The sequence below is a fragment of the Oncorhynchus mykiss genome, chromosome 25, assembly GCF_057628025.1.
Source record: "Oncorhynchus mykiss isolate SJ-2025 chromosome 25, ASM5762802v1, whole genome shotgun sequence".
NCBI lineage: Eukaryota > Metazoa > Chordata > Actinopteri > Salmoniformes > Salmonidae > Oncorhynchus > Oncorhynchus mykiss.
This window is the reverse complement of record NC_143046.1, coordinates 92,331,472-92,348,205: the sequence shown is the minus strand read 5'-3', so window position 1 is coordinate 92,348,205 and position 16,734 is coordinate 92,331,472. Positions and strand designations below refer to the sequence as shown.

At 44.2% G+C, this 16,734-nt stretch overlaps 1 protein-coding gene across 1 annotated transcript in view; it reads right to left on the bottom strand.

The window, feature by feature from the left end:
- Positions 1-3,212: 3,212 nt before the first annotated feature.
- Positions 3,213-16,734, bottom strand: part of LOC110512895 (GDNF family receptor alpha-4-like) — a 222,093-nt gene continuing 208,571 nt past the window's right edge. Inside the window, exons 8-9 of the mRNA XM_090219340.1 lie at positions 14,384-14,571; positions 3,213-3,371 (exon numbers count right to left, since the gene is read on the bottom strand). Coding sequence (XP_090075466.1) covers positions 3,213-3,371; positions 14,384-14,571 — 347 coding nt within the window. The remainder of the gene's footprint in view (positions 3,372-14,383; positions 14,572-16,734) is intronic.

The following is a 16,734-nucleotide window of genomic DNA, read 5'->3' as shown; positions in this document are numbered from 1 at the left end:
AATATGACTTAGTGTGGCTGGTAACACAGTGAAATATGACTTAGTGTAGCTGGTAACACAGTGAAATATGACTTAGCTGAAGGAAAAAAGGAAAGAAAAGAGTGGTTGAAGATGGAGTTTAATGATGTGTCCCAAATGGAACCATATTCCCTATATAGTGCACTACTGTTGACCAGGGCCCTATTCCCTATATAGCGCACTACTGTTGACCAGGGCCCTATTCCCTATATAGTACACTACTGTTGACCAGAGTCCTATTCCCTATATAACATTAGTACACTACTGTTGACCAGGGCCCTATTCCCTATATAGAACACTACTGTTGACCAGGGCCCTATTCCCTATATAACATTAGTACACTACTGTTGACCAGGGCCCTATTCCCTATATAGTGCACTACTGTTGACCAGAGTCCTATTCCCTATATAACATTAGTACACTACTGTTGACCAGGGCCCTATTCCCTATATAGAACACTACTGTTGACCAGGGCCCTATTCCCTATATAACATTAGTACACTACTGTTGACCAGAGCCCTATTCCCTATATAACATTAGTACACTATGTAGGGAAAAGTGTGCCATTTCAGACCCAGTCTAGTTCTCTGTTCTGATAATGTGCTGCTGTGTCTATCAGGACAGCTGGTATTGGAGGAGGAGAGACTTCAGAACGTTTTAATATATTACAAGATGGAGGAATGTTCTGAATGTTTTGGAGCCGTCAGAACCCGTTCGGTCCGTTCGGACAGAGAGTTCAGCCGATCTGAGTGTTCCAGAGGAAACAGCTTCTCTTTCTGTCCTCTGTACACTTGTAAAACACCAACAACCAGTCCTGCACTGAAGCTTACATTTACTGTACATACTGTAGGAATAGGTGGAGTTGAACATCTGTCTGTCTGTCTGTCTGTCTGTCTGTCTGTCTGTCTGTCTGTCTGTCTATATATGGAGGGGTAGAATCTCAGGATCATAGAGGAAATGGGGATACCAGAATTCCTTCTGGCACATTAGTACCCTCTCTTCCTTTCCAGGGGCACTGTGAGGTCACCAAAATAGTTGAGGTGGTTCCACTGTGAGGTCACCAAAAGAGATGAGGTGGTTCCACTGTGAGGTCACCAAAAGAGATGAGGTGGTTCTACTGTGAGGTCACCAAAAGAGTTGAGGTGGTTCCACTGTAAGGTCAACAAAAGAGTTGAGGTGGTTCCTGTAACGATGTGCGCTGAGAGTCAGGAAGCAAGTACAAGGAGTGATTATTTCATAAATAAATGGATACAAAACAAGAAACACTAACAGCACACAGACATGAAACAGAAACAATGACACCTGGGAAAGGAACCAAAGGGAGTAACATATATAGGACAGGTAATCAGGGAGGTGATGGAGTCCAGGCGAGTGTCAATAAGCGCTGGTGCACGTGACGATGGTGACAGGTGTGTGTAATAATCAGCAGTCTGGTGGCCTAGAGGACAGAGAGGGAGTATATGTGACAGTTCCACTGTGAGGTCACCAAAAGAGATGAGAGGTGGAAGGAGGAGAGAAGAGTGGTTTGGAGGAGGAAGGGGGAGAGAAGAGTGGTTTGGAGGAGGAAGGGGGAGAGAAGAGTGGTTTGGAGGAGGAAGAAGGAGAGAAGAGTGGTTTGAAGGGAGGAGGAAGGAGGAGAGAAGTGGTTTGGAGGAAGGTGGAGTGAGGAGGAGAGATGAGTGGTTTGAAGGAGGAAGGAGGAGAGAAGAGTAGTTTGGAGGAGGAAGGAGGAGAGAAGAGTGGTTTGGAGGAGGAAGGAGGAGAGAAGCGTGGTTTGGAGGGTGGAGTAAGGAGGAGAGATGAGTGGTTTGAAGGAGGAATGAGGAGAGATGAGTGGTTTGGAGGAGGAAGGAGGAGAGATGAGTGGTTTGAAGGAGGAAGGAGGAGAGAAGAGTGGTTTGGAGGAGGAAGGAGGAGAGAAGAGTGGTTTGGAGGGTGGAGTAAGGAGGAGAGATGAGTGGTTTGGAGGAGGGTGGAGGAAGGAGGAGAGCTGAGTGGTTTGGTGGAGGAAGGAGGAGAGATGAGTGGTTTGGAGGAGGGTGGAGTAAGGAGGAGAGATGAGTGGTTTGAAGGAGGAATGAGGAGAGATGAGTGGTTTGGAGGAGGAAGGAGGAGAGATGAGTGGTTTGGAGGAGGAAGGAGGAGAGATGAGTGGTTTGGAGGAGGAAGGAGGAGAGAAGAGTGGTTTGAAGGGAGGAGGAAGGAGGAGAGAAGAGTGGTTTGGAGGAGGAAGGAGGAGAGATGAGTGGTTTGGAGGAGGAAGGAGAAGAGAAGAGTGGTTTGGAGGAGGGTGGAGTAAGGAGGAGAGATGAGTGGTTTGGAGGAGGAAGGAGGAGAGATGAGTGGTTTGGAGGAGGAATGAGGAGAGAAGAGTGGTTTGGAGGAGGAAGGAGGAGAGATGAGTGGTTTGAAGGAGGAAGGAGGAGAGAAGAGTGGTTTGAAGGAGGAAGGAGGAGAGAAGAGTGGTTTGGAGGGTGGAGTAAGGAGGAGAGATGAGTGGTTTGGAGGAGTAAGGAGGAGAGAAGAGTGGTTTGGAGGAGGGAGGAGGACAGATGACTGGTTTGGAGGAGGAAGGAGGAGAGATGAGTGGTTTTAAGAAGGAAGGAGGAGAGAAGAGTGGTTTGGAGGGTGGAGTAAGGAGGAGAGATGAGTGGTTTGGAGGAGGGTGGAGTAAGGAGGAGAGATGAGTGGTTTGGAGGAGGAAGGAGGAGTGAAGAGTGGTTTGGAGGAGGAAGGAGGAGAGGAGTGGTTTCAAGGGAGGAGTAAGGAGGAGAGAAGAGTGGTTTGGAGGAGGAAGTAGGAGAGATGAGTGGTTTGGAGGAGGAAGGTGGAGAGAAGAGTGGTTTGGAGGAGGGTGGAGTAAGGAGGAGAGATGAGTGGTTTGGAGGAGGAAGGAGGAGAGATGAGTGGTTTGGAGGAGGAAGGAGGAGAGAAGAGTGGTTTGGAGGAGGGTGGAGGAAAGATAAGTGGTTTGAAGGGAAGAGGAAGGAGGAGAGAAGAGTGGTTTGAAGGAGGAAGGAGGAGAGAAGAGTGGTTTGGAGGAGAGAAGAGTGGTTTGCAGGAGTAAGGAGGAGAGATGGATAATCCCTTCCTCTTCCTTTACACATTTACATCTCTCTCTCTCCACCCCTAGGTAAGTCAGTCTGAAGTGTTGTCTATGGAGCCCCAGGGCTAGGTCAGGCCCAGACCAGGGTCTACTGGTTTCCGAGCAGCAGCAGCAGGGAGAGGCCCAGTGGAAGGGTCCAGCCCACTGCAGACAGGAGGAGGGGAGGAGCTCCATGGTCCAACAGCCCGGGAGACACCAGGGTGGAGTCTTCACCATCATCACCCCACAGTCTATCGTTTTCATTCACCTGCATGTGGAGACACAACCACTGTCAGGAAATAGCAGTTTTACGTTTATTTCATTTATCTGGGGAAGAAGGGAAGGGAATTGTTTGATCAAAAATACAGCACTACTCTGCAAGTTGTCCGGACGACAGCACTACTCTGCAAGTTGTCCGGACGACAGCACTACTCTGCAAGTTGTCCGGACGACACCGGCTATTTCCTGTTGCTAATGCATTTACTGTACAAAGATAGACCCGTTTAGACTAAAGATAGACCCGTTTAGAATAAAGATAGACCCGTTTAGACTAAAGATAGACCCGTTTAGACTAAAGATAGACCCGTTTAGTCGTATGTTTAGACTAAAGATAGACCCGTTTAGAATAAAGATAGACCCGTTGAGTCGTATGTTTAGACTAAAGATAGACCCGTTTAGAATAAAGATAGACCCGTTGAGTCGTATGTTTAGACTAAAGATAGACCCGTTGAGTCGTATGTTTAGACTAAAGATAGACCCGTTGAGTCGTATGTTTAGACTAAAGATAGACCCGTTGAGTCGTATGTTTAGACTACAGATAGACCCGTTGAGTCGTATGTTTAGACTAAAGATAGACCCGTTGAGTCGTATGTTTAGACTAAAGATAGACCCGTTGAGTCGTATGTTTAGACTAAAGATAGACCCGTTGAGTCGTATGTTTAGACTAAAGATAGACCCGTTTAGTCGTATGTTTAGACTAAAGATAGACCCGTTTAGACTAAAGATAGACCCGTTTAGACTAAAGATAGACCCGTTTAGTCGTATGTTTAGACTAAAGATAGACCCGTTGAGTCGTATGTTTAGACTAAAGATAGACCCGTTTAGACTAAAGATAGACCCGTTGAGTCGTATGTTTAGACTAAAGATAGACCCGTTGAGTCGTATGTTTAGACTAAAGATAGACCCGTTGAGTCGTATGTTTAGACTAAAGATAGACCCGTTTAGACTAAAGATAGACCCGTTTAGTCGTATGTTTAGACTAAAGATAGACCCGTTGAGTCGAATGTTTAGACTACAGATAGACCCGTTGAGTCGTATGTTTAGACTAAAGATAGACCCGTTGAGTCGTATGTTTAGAATAAAGATAGACCCGTTTAGAATAAAGATAGACCCGTTTAGACTAAAGATAGACCCGTTTAGACTAAAGATAGACCCGTTTAGACTAAAGATAGACCCGTTTAGACTAAAGATAGACCCGTTTAGACTAAAGATAGACCCGTTTAGACTAAAGATAGACCCGTTTAGACTAAAGATAGACCCGTTTAGACTAAAGATAGACCCGTTTAGACTAAAGATAGACCCGTTTAGACTAAAGATAGACCCGTTTAGTCGTATGTTTAGACTAAAGATAGACCCGTTTAGAATAAAGATAGACCCGTTTAGTCGTATGTTTAGACTAAAGATAGACCAGTTGAGTCGTATGTTTAGTCTAAAGATAGACCCGTTGAGTCGTATGTTTAGACTAAAGATAGACCAGTTGAGTCGTATGTTTAGACTAAAGATAGACCCGTTTAGACTAAAGATAGACCCGTTGAGTCGTATGTTTAGACTAAAGATAGACCCGTTGAGTCGTATGTTTAGACTAAAGATAGACCCGTTGAGTCGTATGTTTAGACTAAATATAGACCCGTTGAGTCGAATGTTTAGACTAAAGATAGACCCGTTGAGTCGTATGTTTAGACTAAAGATAGACCCGTTGAGTCGTATGTTTAGACTAAAGATAGACCCGTTTAGTCGTATGTTTAGAATAAAGATAGACCCGTTTAGACTAAAGATAGACCCGTTTAGTCTAAAGATAGACCCGTTGAGTCGTATGTTTAGACTAAAGATAGACCCGTTGAGTCGTATGTTTAGACTAAAGATAGACCCGTTTAGTCGTATGTTTAGACTAAAGATAGACCCGTTTAGACTAAAGATAGACCCATTTAGACTAAAGATAGACCCGTTTAGACTAAAGATAGACCCGTTTAGACTAAAGATAGATCCGTTTAGACTAAAGATAGACCCGTTTCGAATAAAGATGGACCCGTTTAGTCGTATGTTTAGAATAAAGATAGACCCGTTTAGACTAAAGATAGACCCGTTGAGTCGTATGTTTAGACTAAAGATAGACCCGTTGAGTCGTATGTTTAGACTAAAGATAGACCCGTTGAGTCGTATGTTTAGACTAAAGATAGACCCGTTGAGTCGTATGTTTAGACTAAAGATAGACCCGTTGAGTCGTATGTTTAGACTAAAGATAGACCCGTTTAGACTAAAGATAGACCCATTTAGACTAAAGATAGACCCGTTTAGACTAAAGATAGACCCGTTTAGACTAAAGATAGACCCGTTTAGACTAAAGATAGACCCGTTTAGACTAAAGATAGACCCGTTTAGACTAAAGATAGACTCGTTTAGACTAAAGATAGACCCGTTTAGTCGTATGTTTAGACTAAAGATAGACCCGTTTAGAATAAAGATAGACCCGTTTAGTCGTATGTTTAGACTAAAGATAGACCAGTTGAGTCGTATGTTTAGACTAAAGATAGACCCGTTTAGACTAAAGATAGACCCGTTGAGTCGTATGTTTAGACTAAAGATAGACCCGTTGAGTCGTATGTTTAGACTAAAGATAGACCCGTTGAGTCGTATGTTTAGACTAAAGATAGACCCGTTTAGTCGTATGTTTAGACTAAAGATAGACCCGTTTAGACTAAAGATAGACCCATTTAGACTAAAGATAGACCCGTTTAGACTAAAGATAGACCCGTTTAGACTAAAGATAGATCCGTTTAGACTAAAGATAGACCCGTTTCGAATAAAGATGGACCCGTTTAGTCGTATGTTTAGAATAAAGATAGACCCGTTTAGACTAAAGATAGACCCGTTGAGTCGTATGTTTAGACTAAAGATAGACCCGTTGAGTCGTATGTTTAGACTAAAGATAGACCCGTTGAGTCGTATGTTTAGACTAAAGATAGACCCGTTGAGTCGTATGTTTAGACTAAAGATAGACCCGTTGAGTCGTATGTTTAGACTAAAGATAGACCCGTTGAGTCGTATGTTTAGACTAAAGATAGACCCGTTGAGTCATATGTTTAGACTAAATATAGACCCGTTGAGTCGAATGTTTAGACTAAAGATAGACCCGTTGAGTCGTATGTTTAGACTAAAGATAGACCCGTTGAGTCGTATGTTTAGACTAAAGATAGACCCGTTTAGTCGTATGTTTAGACTAAAGATAGACCCGTTTAGACTAAAGATAGACCCGTTTAGTCTAAAGATAGACCCGTTGAGTCGTATGTTTAGACTAAAGATAGACCCGTTGAGTCGTATGTTTAGACTAAAGATAGACCCGTTGAGTCGTATGTTTAGACTAAAGATAGACCCGTTGAGTCGTATGTTTAGACTAAAGATAGACCCGTTGAGTCGTATGTTTAGACTAAAGATAGACCCGTTTAGACTAAAGATAGACCCGTTTAGAATAAAGATAGACCCGTTTAGACTAAAGATAGACCCGTTTAGACTAAAGATAGACCCGTTTAGACTAAAGATAGACCCGTTTCGAATAAAGATAGACCCGTTTAGTCGTACGTTTAGACTAAAGATAGACCCGTTTAGTCGTATGTTTAGACTAAAGATAGACCCGTTTAGTCGTATGTTTAGATTACAGATAGACCCGTTTCGAATAAAGATAGACCCGTTTAGTCGTATGTTTAGACTAAAGATAGACCCGTTGAGTCGTATGTTTAGACTAAAGATAGACCCGTTTAGTCGTACGTTTAGACTAAAGATAGACCCGTTCAGTCGTATGTTTAGACTAAAGATAGACCCGTTTAGTCGTATGTTTAGACTAAAGATAGACCCGTTTAGTCGTATGTTTAGATTACAGATAGACCCGTTTAGTCGTATGTTTAGACTAAAGATAGACCCGTTGAGTCGTATGTTTAGACTAAAGATAGACCCGTTGAGTCGTATGTTTAGACTAAAGATAGACCCGTTTAGTCGTATGTTTAGACTAAAGATAGACCCGTTTAGTCGTATGTTTAGATTACAGATAGACCCGTTTAGTCGTATGTTTAGAATGAAGATAGACCCGTTTGTTTTGTCGTATGTTTAGTTGTTGCACATATGACTGTCTGCTTGCTGTGTACTGTCCTATTCCAGAAGCTATACTCTCAAGGCGTCTCAAGGCAATTTCCTGTTGGGAGTTGATAAACGGAAGGGCATGGCTTCAGATTGTGACGTCCAGGTGCCGTGTGGGGGTGACAGGCATGTAGGGTTCATGGATACTGGATGGACTTAAATATTTCTACTCTGTATTTATTTCAACTTTATTCAACCTGGGAAAAATCCTTGAGGTGACAAAACTCTTTTGCGAGTAGGACCTGGCAAAACCTAAACTACAAACAACTGAAGGACCAAACAGTGCTGGAGCTGTCTGGCCCAGATGGTCAACGCTTCCAGGTCAGAGGTCAGAAGCTGTAGAAAGTAAGCTGCCTCCCTCAGAGTACAAAGACAACACCTTTCTGCTTAATCGTAACGACACGTCTTCAGGTTATGGACTCGTTAGGCAGGTGTCATGACGTCGGCCTGTGGGTGAAGTTAATGACCCTCCCTTCCGTAAATACCTTTCTCCATTTCCTCTCTCTTGACTCTACTGAAGGACTCTTGTAAAAGCCTTTGTTAAACATATAGAGTCTGGGAACATCAAAAGGTGAGGGGAATGGAACCATATTTCGGTAATCCAACCAGTGGAAAATATATGTTGGTCCTTAATGAATAGGATGTCAGTTCGGTTGTCATCTGAGACATTATGACTGATGACATGACAACATAAACTGTATCTGGGAAAGTCTACACATTATAGTTATCAGATTAACATGGAATTGTTGTGCAATTTAAATGTTTAAATATGAAACTATTTGAGAAAAGATTAAATGTAATTTTAGCTTCCAAATGAGAGAATTGGGTTTTCATTAGGTTAAAGCTCTGCTCACTGAGTGGCCCCGCCCCTGTGAAGAGACATTGGTTATAAACTATGACACGCCCTTCTCTCCCCTCCTCTATAAAACCCTTGACGAAAATGTAACTTTGTGTTCCGAGGACGAGAGGACGACGGTCTCCACGTTGAAAGGGCTCAGATAAGAACCTAACGAAATTAGCATCGAATTTCAACGTGAAGACGATGATCAACACGCCTAAAGGATATAGCATGAGTTTAAAGTATGGCAACTTGGTATGAACTTTTAACTCTTATTCTCTCCAGAAGTGATACCTCCTAGCCGTTGAGTTAGCAGCGGCCGCTGTAAACGTGGGCTAGGAAAGGACGGACAGTTTACCACCAGAGACACTCTTCAAAGGACAAGGAAGATCTCTGTTTGGCAACATGGCCTTCCATCTACAACCAACCCATTGAAGCGCAGCTCAGAGTAAATATTTATTGCATTTTCCTTTGGGCAGTTATTTAGAATGCATAAGATTCTGTATTTACGATAGCACAGCTTTCCCCTTTGTTCTTCAGTCCAACGCCCATTCTGTGTGATTAGTTAGGTATTTAGTAAATAAATAATTAAACCAAAGTTGATATTGCTGATTCCACTTGTTAGCCAGGGTTCGTGAAGATAACCAAGAATTCTACGATGTTCAGATGAGACTGAAATAAGGTGACGATTAAATATTGACTGCTATTGATATAAAATATTACTAGGTCTTTAAGAGTTTATTCGGAAGATAACAGCTCTATAAACATTATTTCGTGGTGCCCGACTCTCTAGTTAATTACATTTACATGATTAGCTTATTCAGGTAATATTAATTACAGAAAATGATTTTATAGAATAGCATGTCATATCACTTAATCCGGCATGGCCAAAGACACGACACAGGCCTAGGACCCTAGACAGAGAGCACAGGTTTTTATTAGTCTGATGAACTAGCTTCACAGCACAGCTGAGAAACGCAGGACACCTGATAAACGCAGGACACCTGATAAATGCAGGACACCTGACAAACGCAGGACACCTGATAAATGCAGGACACCTGATAAACGTAGGACAGCTGCGCTGACCAACTGGCAGGTGTCTTCACTGACATTTTTAACCTATCCCTGATTGAGTCTGTAATACCAACATGTTTCAAGCAGACCACCATAGTCCCTGTGCCCAAGAACACAAAGACGACCTGCCTAAATGACTACAGACACAGACACGTCAGTAGCCATGAGGTGCTTTGAAAGGCTGGTAATGGCTCACATCAACACCATTATCCCAGAAACCCTAGAGCCACTCCAATTTGCACACCGCCCAAACAGATCAACAGATGATGCAATCTCTATTGCACTCCACACTGCCCTTTCCCACCTGGACAAAAGGAACACCTATGTGAGAATGCTGTTCATTGACTACAGCTCAGCGTTCAACACCATAGTGCCCTCAAAGCTCATCACTAAGCTAAGGATCCTGAGACTAAACACCTCCCTCTGCAACTGAATCATGGACTTCCCGACGGGCCGCCCCCAGGTGGTGAGGGTAGGTAGCAACACATCTGCCATTCTGATCCTCAACACTGGAGCTCCCCAGAGGTGTGTGCTCAGTTCCCTCCTGTACTCCCTGTTCACCCACGACTGCATGGCCAGGCATGACTCCAACACCATCATTAAGTGTGCAGACGACACAACAGTGGTAGGCTTGATCACGGACAACGACGAGACAGCCTATAGGGAGGAGGTCAGAGACCTGGCCGGATGGTGTCAGAATAACAACCTCTCCCTGAACGTAACCAAGACTAACGAGATGATTGTGGACTACAGGAAAAGGAGGACCGAGCACGCCCCCATTCTCATCAGGTTGAGAGCTTCAAGTTCCTTGGTGTCCACATCAACAACAAACTAGAATGGTCCAAACACACCAAGACAGTCGTGAAGAGGGCACGACAAAGCGTATTCCCCCTCAGGAAATATATATTTTTTGGCATGGGTCCTGAGATCCTCAAAAGGTTCTACAGCTGCAACATCGAGAGCGTCCTGACTGGTTGCATCACTGCCTGGTACGGCAACTGCTCAGCCTCTGGCCTCAAGGCACTTCAGAGGGTAGTGCGTACGGCCCAGTACATCACTGGGGCTAAACTGCCTGCCTTCCAGGACCTCTACAGCAGGCGGTGTCAGAGGAAGGCCCTACAAATTGTCAAAGACCCCAGCCACCCCAGTCATAGACTGTTCTCTCTACTACCACATGGCAAGTGGTACCGGAGTGCCAAGTCTAGGACAAAAAGGCTTCTCAACAGTTTTTACCCCCAAGTCATAAGACTCCTGAACAGGTAATCAAATGGCTACCCAGACTATTAGCATTGTGAGCCCCCCCCTCCAACCCCTCTTTTATGCTGCTGCTACTCTGTTCATCATATATGCATTGTCACTAACTATATCGACATGTACATACTACCTCAATCAGCCTGACTAACCGGTGTCTGTCTGTAGCCTTGCTACTTTTATAGCCTCTCTACTGTATATAGCCTCTCTACTGTATATAGTATGTCTTTTTACAGTTGTTTTATTTCTTTACCTACCTATTGTTCACCTAATACCTTTTTTGCACTATTGGTTAGAGCCTGTAAGTAAGCATTTCACTGTAAGGTCTACTACACCTGTTGTATTCAGCATTTCACTGTAAGGTCTACTACACCTGTTGTATTCAGCATTTCACTGTGAGGTCTACTACACCTGTTGTATTCAGCATTTCACTGTGAGGTCTACTACACGTGTTGTATTAAGCATTTCACTGTAAGGTCTACTACACCTGTTGTATTCAGCATTTCACTGTAAGGTCTACTACACCTGTTGTATTCAGCATTTCACTGTAAGGTCTACTACACCTGTTGTATTCAGCATTTCACTGTAAGGTCTACTACACCTGTTGTATTCAGCATTTCACTGTGAGGTCTACTACACCTGTTGTATTCAGCATTTCACTGTGAGGTCTACTACACCTGTTGTATTCAGCATTTCACTGTGTGGTCTACTACACCTGTTGTATTCTGCATTTCACTGTAAGGTCTACTACACCTGTTGTATTCAGCATTTCACTGTGAGGTCTACTACACCTGTTGTATTCAGCATTTCACTGTAAGGTCTACTACACCTGTTGTATTCAGCATTTCACTGTGTGGTCTACTACACCTGTTGTATTCTGCATTTCACTGTAAGGTCTACTACACCTGTTGTATTCAGCATTTCACTGTGAGGTCTACTACACCTGTTGTATTCAGCATTTCACTGTGAGGTCTACTACACCTGTTGTATTCAGCATTTCACTGTCAGGTCTACTACACCTGTTGTATTCAGCATTTCACTGTAAGGTCTACTACACCTGTTGTATTCAGCATTTCACTGTGAGGTCTACTACACCTGTTGTATTCAGCATTTCACTGTAAGGTCTACTACACCTGTTGTATTCAGCATTTCACTGTGAGGTCTACTACACCTGTTGTATTCAGCATTTCACTGTAAGGTCTACTACACCTGTTGTATTCATTATTTCACTGTAAGGTCTACTACACCTGTTGTATTCAGCATTTCACTGTGAGGTCTACTACACCTGTTGTATTCAGCATTTCACTGTAAGGTCTACTACACCTGTTGTATTCAGCATTTCACTGTGAGGTCTACTACACCTGTTGTATTCAGCATTTCACTGTAAGGTCTACTACACCTATTGTATTCAGCATTTCACTGTAAGGTCTACTACACCTGTTGTATTCAGCATTTCACTGTAAGGTCTACTACACCTGTTGTATTCAGCATTTCACTGTAAGGTCTACTACACCTGTTGTATTCAGCATTTCACTGTGAGGTCTACTACACCTGTTGTATTCAGCATTTCACTGTAAGGTCTACTACACCTGTTGTATTCAGCATTTCACTGTAAGGTCTACTACACCTGTTGTATTCAGCATTTCACTGTGAGGTCTACTACACCTGTTGTATTCAGCATTTCACTGTAAGGTCTACTACACCTGTTGTATTCAACATTTCACTGTGAGGTCTACTACACCTGTTGTATTCAGCATTTCACTGTAAGGTCTACTACACCTGTTGTATTCAGCATTTCACTGTGAGGTCTACTACACCTGTTGTATTCAGCATTTCACTGTGAGGTCTACTACACCTGTTGTATTCAGCATTTCACTGTGAGGTCTACTACACCTGTTGTATTCAGCATTTCACTGTAAGGTCTACTACACCTGTTGTATTCAGCATTTCACTGTGAGGTCTACTACACCTGTTGTATTCAGCATTTCACTGTAAGGTCTACTACACCTGTTGTATTCAGCATTTCACTGTGAGGTCTACTACACCTGTTGTATTCAGCATTTCACTGTAAAGTCTACTACACCTGTTGTATTCAGCATTTCACTGTGAGGTCTACTACACCTGTTGTATTCAGCATTTCACTGTAAGGTCTACTACACCTGTTGTATTCAGCATTTCACTGTGAGGTCTACTACACCTGTTGTATTCAGCATTTCACTGTGAGGTCTACTACACCTGTTGTATTCAGCATTTCACTGTGAGGTCTACTACACCTGTTGTATTCAGCATTTCACTGTAAGGTCTACTACACCTGTTGTATTCAGCATTGTTATTGACTATCCCCTTAATGCGTCTATTGACCATCACCTTAATGAGTCTGTTGACGCACCCAGCTGGGACACTCACTGACCATCACCTTAATGAGTCTGTTGACGCACCCAGCTGGGACACTCACTGACCATCACCTTAATGAGTCTGTTGACCATCTCCCTGTTTGACCATCTCCCTGTTGACCACTTCCCTCTATTATCATGGCTGGTATTCCCTATATACTAGACCAGGGCCCTATTCCCTATATACTAGACCAGGGCCCTATTCCCTATATACTAGACCAGGGTGCTATTCCATATATACTAGACCAGGGTGCTATTCCCTATATACTAGACCAGGGCCCTATTCCCTATATACTAGACCAGGGCCCTATTCCCTATATACTAGACCAGGGCCCTATTCCCTATATACTAGACCAGGGCCATATTCCCTATATACTAGACCAGCGCCCTATTCCCTATATACTAGACCAGGGCCCTATTCCCTATATACTAGACCAGGGTGCTATTCCCTATATACTAGACCAGGGCCCTATTCCCTATATACTAGACCAGGGTGCTATTCCCTATATACTAGACCAGCGCCCTATTCCCTATATACTAGACCAGGGCCCTATTCCCTATATACTAGACCAGGGTGCTATTCCCTATATACTAGGCCAGGGCAATATTCCCTATATAATAGACTAGGGCCCTATTCCCTATATAGTGTACTACTGTTGATCAGGGCCCTATTCCCTATATATTGTACTACTGTTGACCAGGGCCCTATTCCCTATATAGAACACTACTGTTGACCAGGGCCCTATTCCCTATATAGAACACTACTGTTGACCAGGGCCCAATGGGAGTAGTGTGGAATACGGCGTAGATATTTCGAAACTTTGCCTCGCTTAATTTCTCTTATCCGTTTTCTCCTCTCCTCTGCTCTCCTCCACCTGTCCTCTCCTCTGCTCTCCTCCACCTGTCCTCTCCTCTGCTCTCCTCCACCTGTCCTCTCCTCTGCTCTCCTCCACCTGTCCTCTCCTCTGCTCTCCTCCACCTGTGCTCTCCTCCACCTGTCCTCTCCTCTGCTTTCCTCCACCTGTCCTCTCCTCCACCTGTCCTCTCCTCTGCTCTCCTCCACCTGTCCTCTCCTCTGCTTTCCTCCACCTGTCCTCTCCTCTGCTTTCCTCCCCCTGTCCTCTCCTCTGCTTTCCTCCACCTGTCCTCTCCTCAGCTTTCCCCCACCTGTCCTCTCCTCTGCTTTCCTCCACCTGTCCTCTCCTCTCCTTTCCTCCACCTGTCCTCTCCTCTGCTTTCCTCCACCTGTCCTCTCCTCTGCTCTCCTCCACCTGTCCTCTCCTCCCTTGATGCATCTCTTTCACAGCTCCACCTCACCTGAGTGGGTATCTGTTCTCTCAGGACATTCTGTTTTGTTTCCATGGTGATACCAGGAACGGTGGTTGCCGGGCGCTGGATGTGGTTGTTGGGGGTAGCGAGAGTGGGGCTGGGCGTGTCTGGTTGGTTGGCTGCTCCAACGGAGGACTGCTTGTCTGTCTCGTTCCCAAACGCCATCATGGCTTTCTCTGTTCAGAATCATCAAGAGTAGAGTCAAGTGAAGTGTGTGACTTTTAGTCTCCACAATTTATTGGATTTTTAACATTACAGTACCAACTTTTTGTAAACTTAAGATTACATTTTGAATTTAGAAAAAAAAAAAGATGAATGACATGGACAAAATTATAGACAACCCCCCCCAGAGCTAGTTCTTAGTTGCACAGTCTTTGGCCAAGATAACTGCATACAAACGCTTCTTGTAGCCATCATTGAGTTTGCTAAACCTTTCTACTGGCAATTTGACCCACTTTTCAGCAGAAAACTGCTCTAATTCTTCAATGTTTGAGCAGTGCCCTCCGCCAACTGCTGTTTTTATCACTCGTCATAGGTTCTGGATGTGATTCAGATCTGGACTCTTTGCTGGCAACCCAAAAACACATAAAAAGCACCCAGGAAAGGTTAAAAAAGAGATGCTTGACTGTTCTGGAGTTGCCAACGAAGAGTTCACATCTGAATTTGATTTGAATCGTAGTAATACCGACAAGAAACGTTTATCTACAGTTACCTTGGCCAAAGGCTGTGCAACCATTTGGGATCCCGAGTGGTGCAGCGGCCTCAGTGCATCTCAGTGTTAGAGGCGTCACTAAAGACTCTGATTCCAGGCTGTATCATGGGTCCTCAGATCCTCAAAAGGTTCTACAGCTGCACCATCGAGAGCATCCTGACTGCATGGTATGGCAGCTGCTCGGCCTCTGACCACAAGGCACTACAGAGGGTAGTGCGTACGGCCCAGTACATCACTGGAACCAAGCTTCCTGCCTCCCCAGGACTTCTATACCAGGCGGGGTCAGAGGAAGGCCTTAAAAATGGCCAAAGGCTCCAGCCACCCCAGTCATAGACTGTTCTCTCTACTACAAAGCGGTACCGTGACGCTTCTAAACAGCTTCTACCTCCCAAGCCACAAGACTCCTGAACAGCTAATCAAATTGCTACCCAGACTATTTGCATTGCCCCCCCCCCCCCTTTACGCTGCTGCTACTCTCTGTTGTTATCATCTATGCATAGTCACTTTAATAACTCTACCTACATGTACATACTACCTCAATTACCTCGAATACCTCGACAAACATTTCACTGTCTTCAGTTACCTCCCATTTCACTGTCTTCAGTTACCTCCCATTTCACTGTCTTCAGTTACCTCCCATTTCACTGTCTTCAGTTACCTCCCATTTCACTGTCTTCAGTTACCTCCCATTTCACTGTCTTCAGTTACCTCCCATTTCACTGTGTCTTCAGCTACCTCCCATTTCACTGTCTTCAGTTACCTCCCATTTCACTGTCTTCAGCTACCTCCCATTTCACTGTCTTCAGTTACCTCCCATTTCACTGTGTCTTCAGTTACCTCCCATTTCACTGTCTTCGATTACAGCCCATTTCACTGTCTTCAGTTACCTCCCATTTCACTGTCTTCAGTTACCTCCCATTTCACTGTCTTCAGCACAGCTATAGACCAACAGCTACCATCCCCCCATTATATCTATAGACCCACATCTACCATCCCTCCATTAAATCTATAGACCCACAGCTTCCATCCCCTCAGCACAGCTATAGACCCACAGCTACCATCCCCCCATTATATCTATAGACCCACAGCTACCATCCCCCCATTATATCTATAGACCCACAGCTACCATCCCCCATTATATCTATAGACCCACAGCTACCATCCCCCCAGTATATCTATAGACCCACAGCTACCATCCCTCCATTATATCTATAGACCCACAGCTACCATCCCTCCATTATATCTATAGACCCACAGCTACCATCCCTCCATTAAATCTATAGACCCACAGCTACCATCCCCGCAGCACAGCTATAGACCCACAGCTACCATCCCCCCATTACATCTATAGACCCACAGCTACCATCCCCCATTATATCTATAGACCCACAGCTACCATCCCCCCATTATATCTATAGACCCACAGCTACCATCCCTCCATTATATCTATAGACCCACAGCTACCATCCCCCCATTATATCTATAGAACCACAGCTACCATCCCCCCATTATATCTATAGACCCACAGCTACCATCCCCCCATTATATCTATAGACCCACAGCTACCATCCCTCCATTATATCTATAGACCCACAGCTACCATCCCCCCATTATATCTATAGACCCA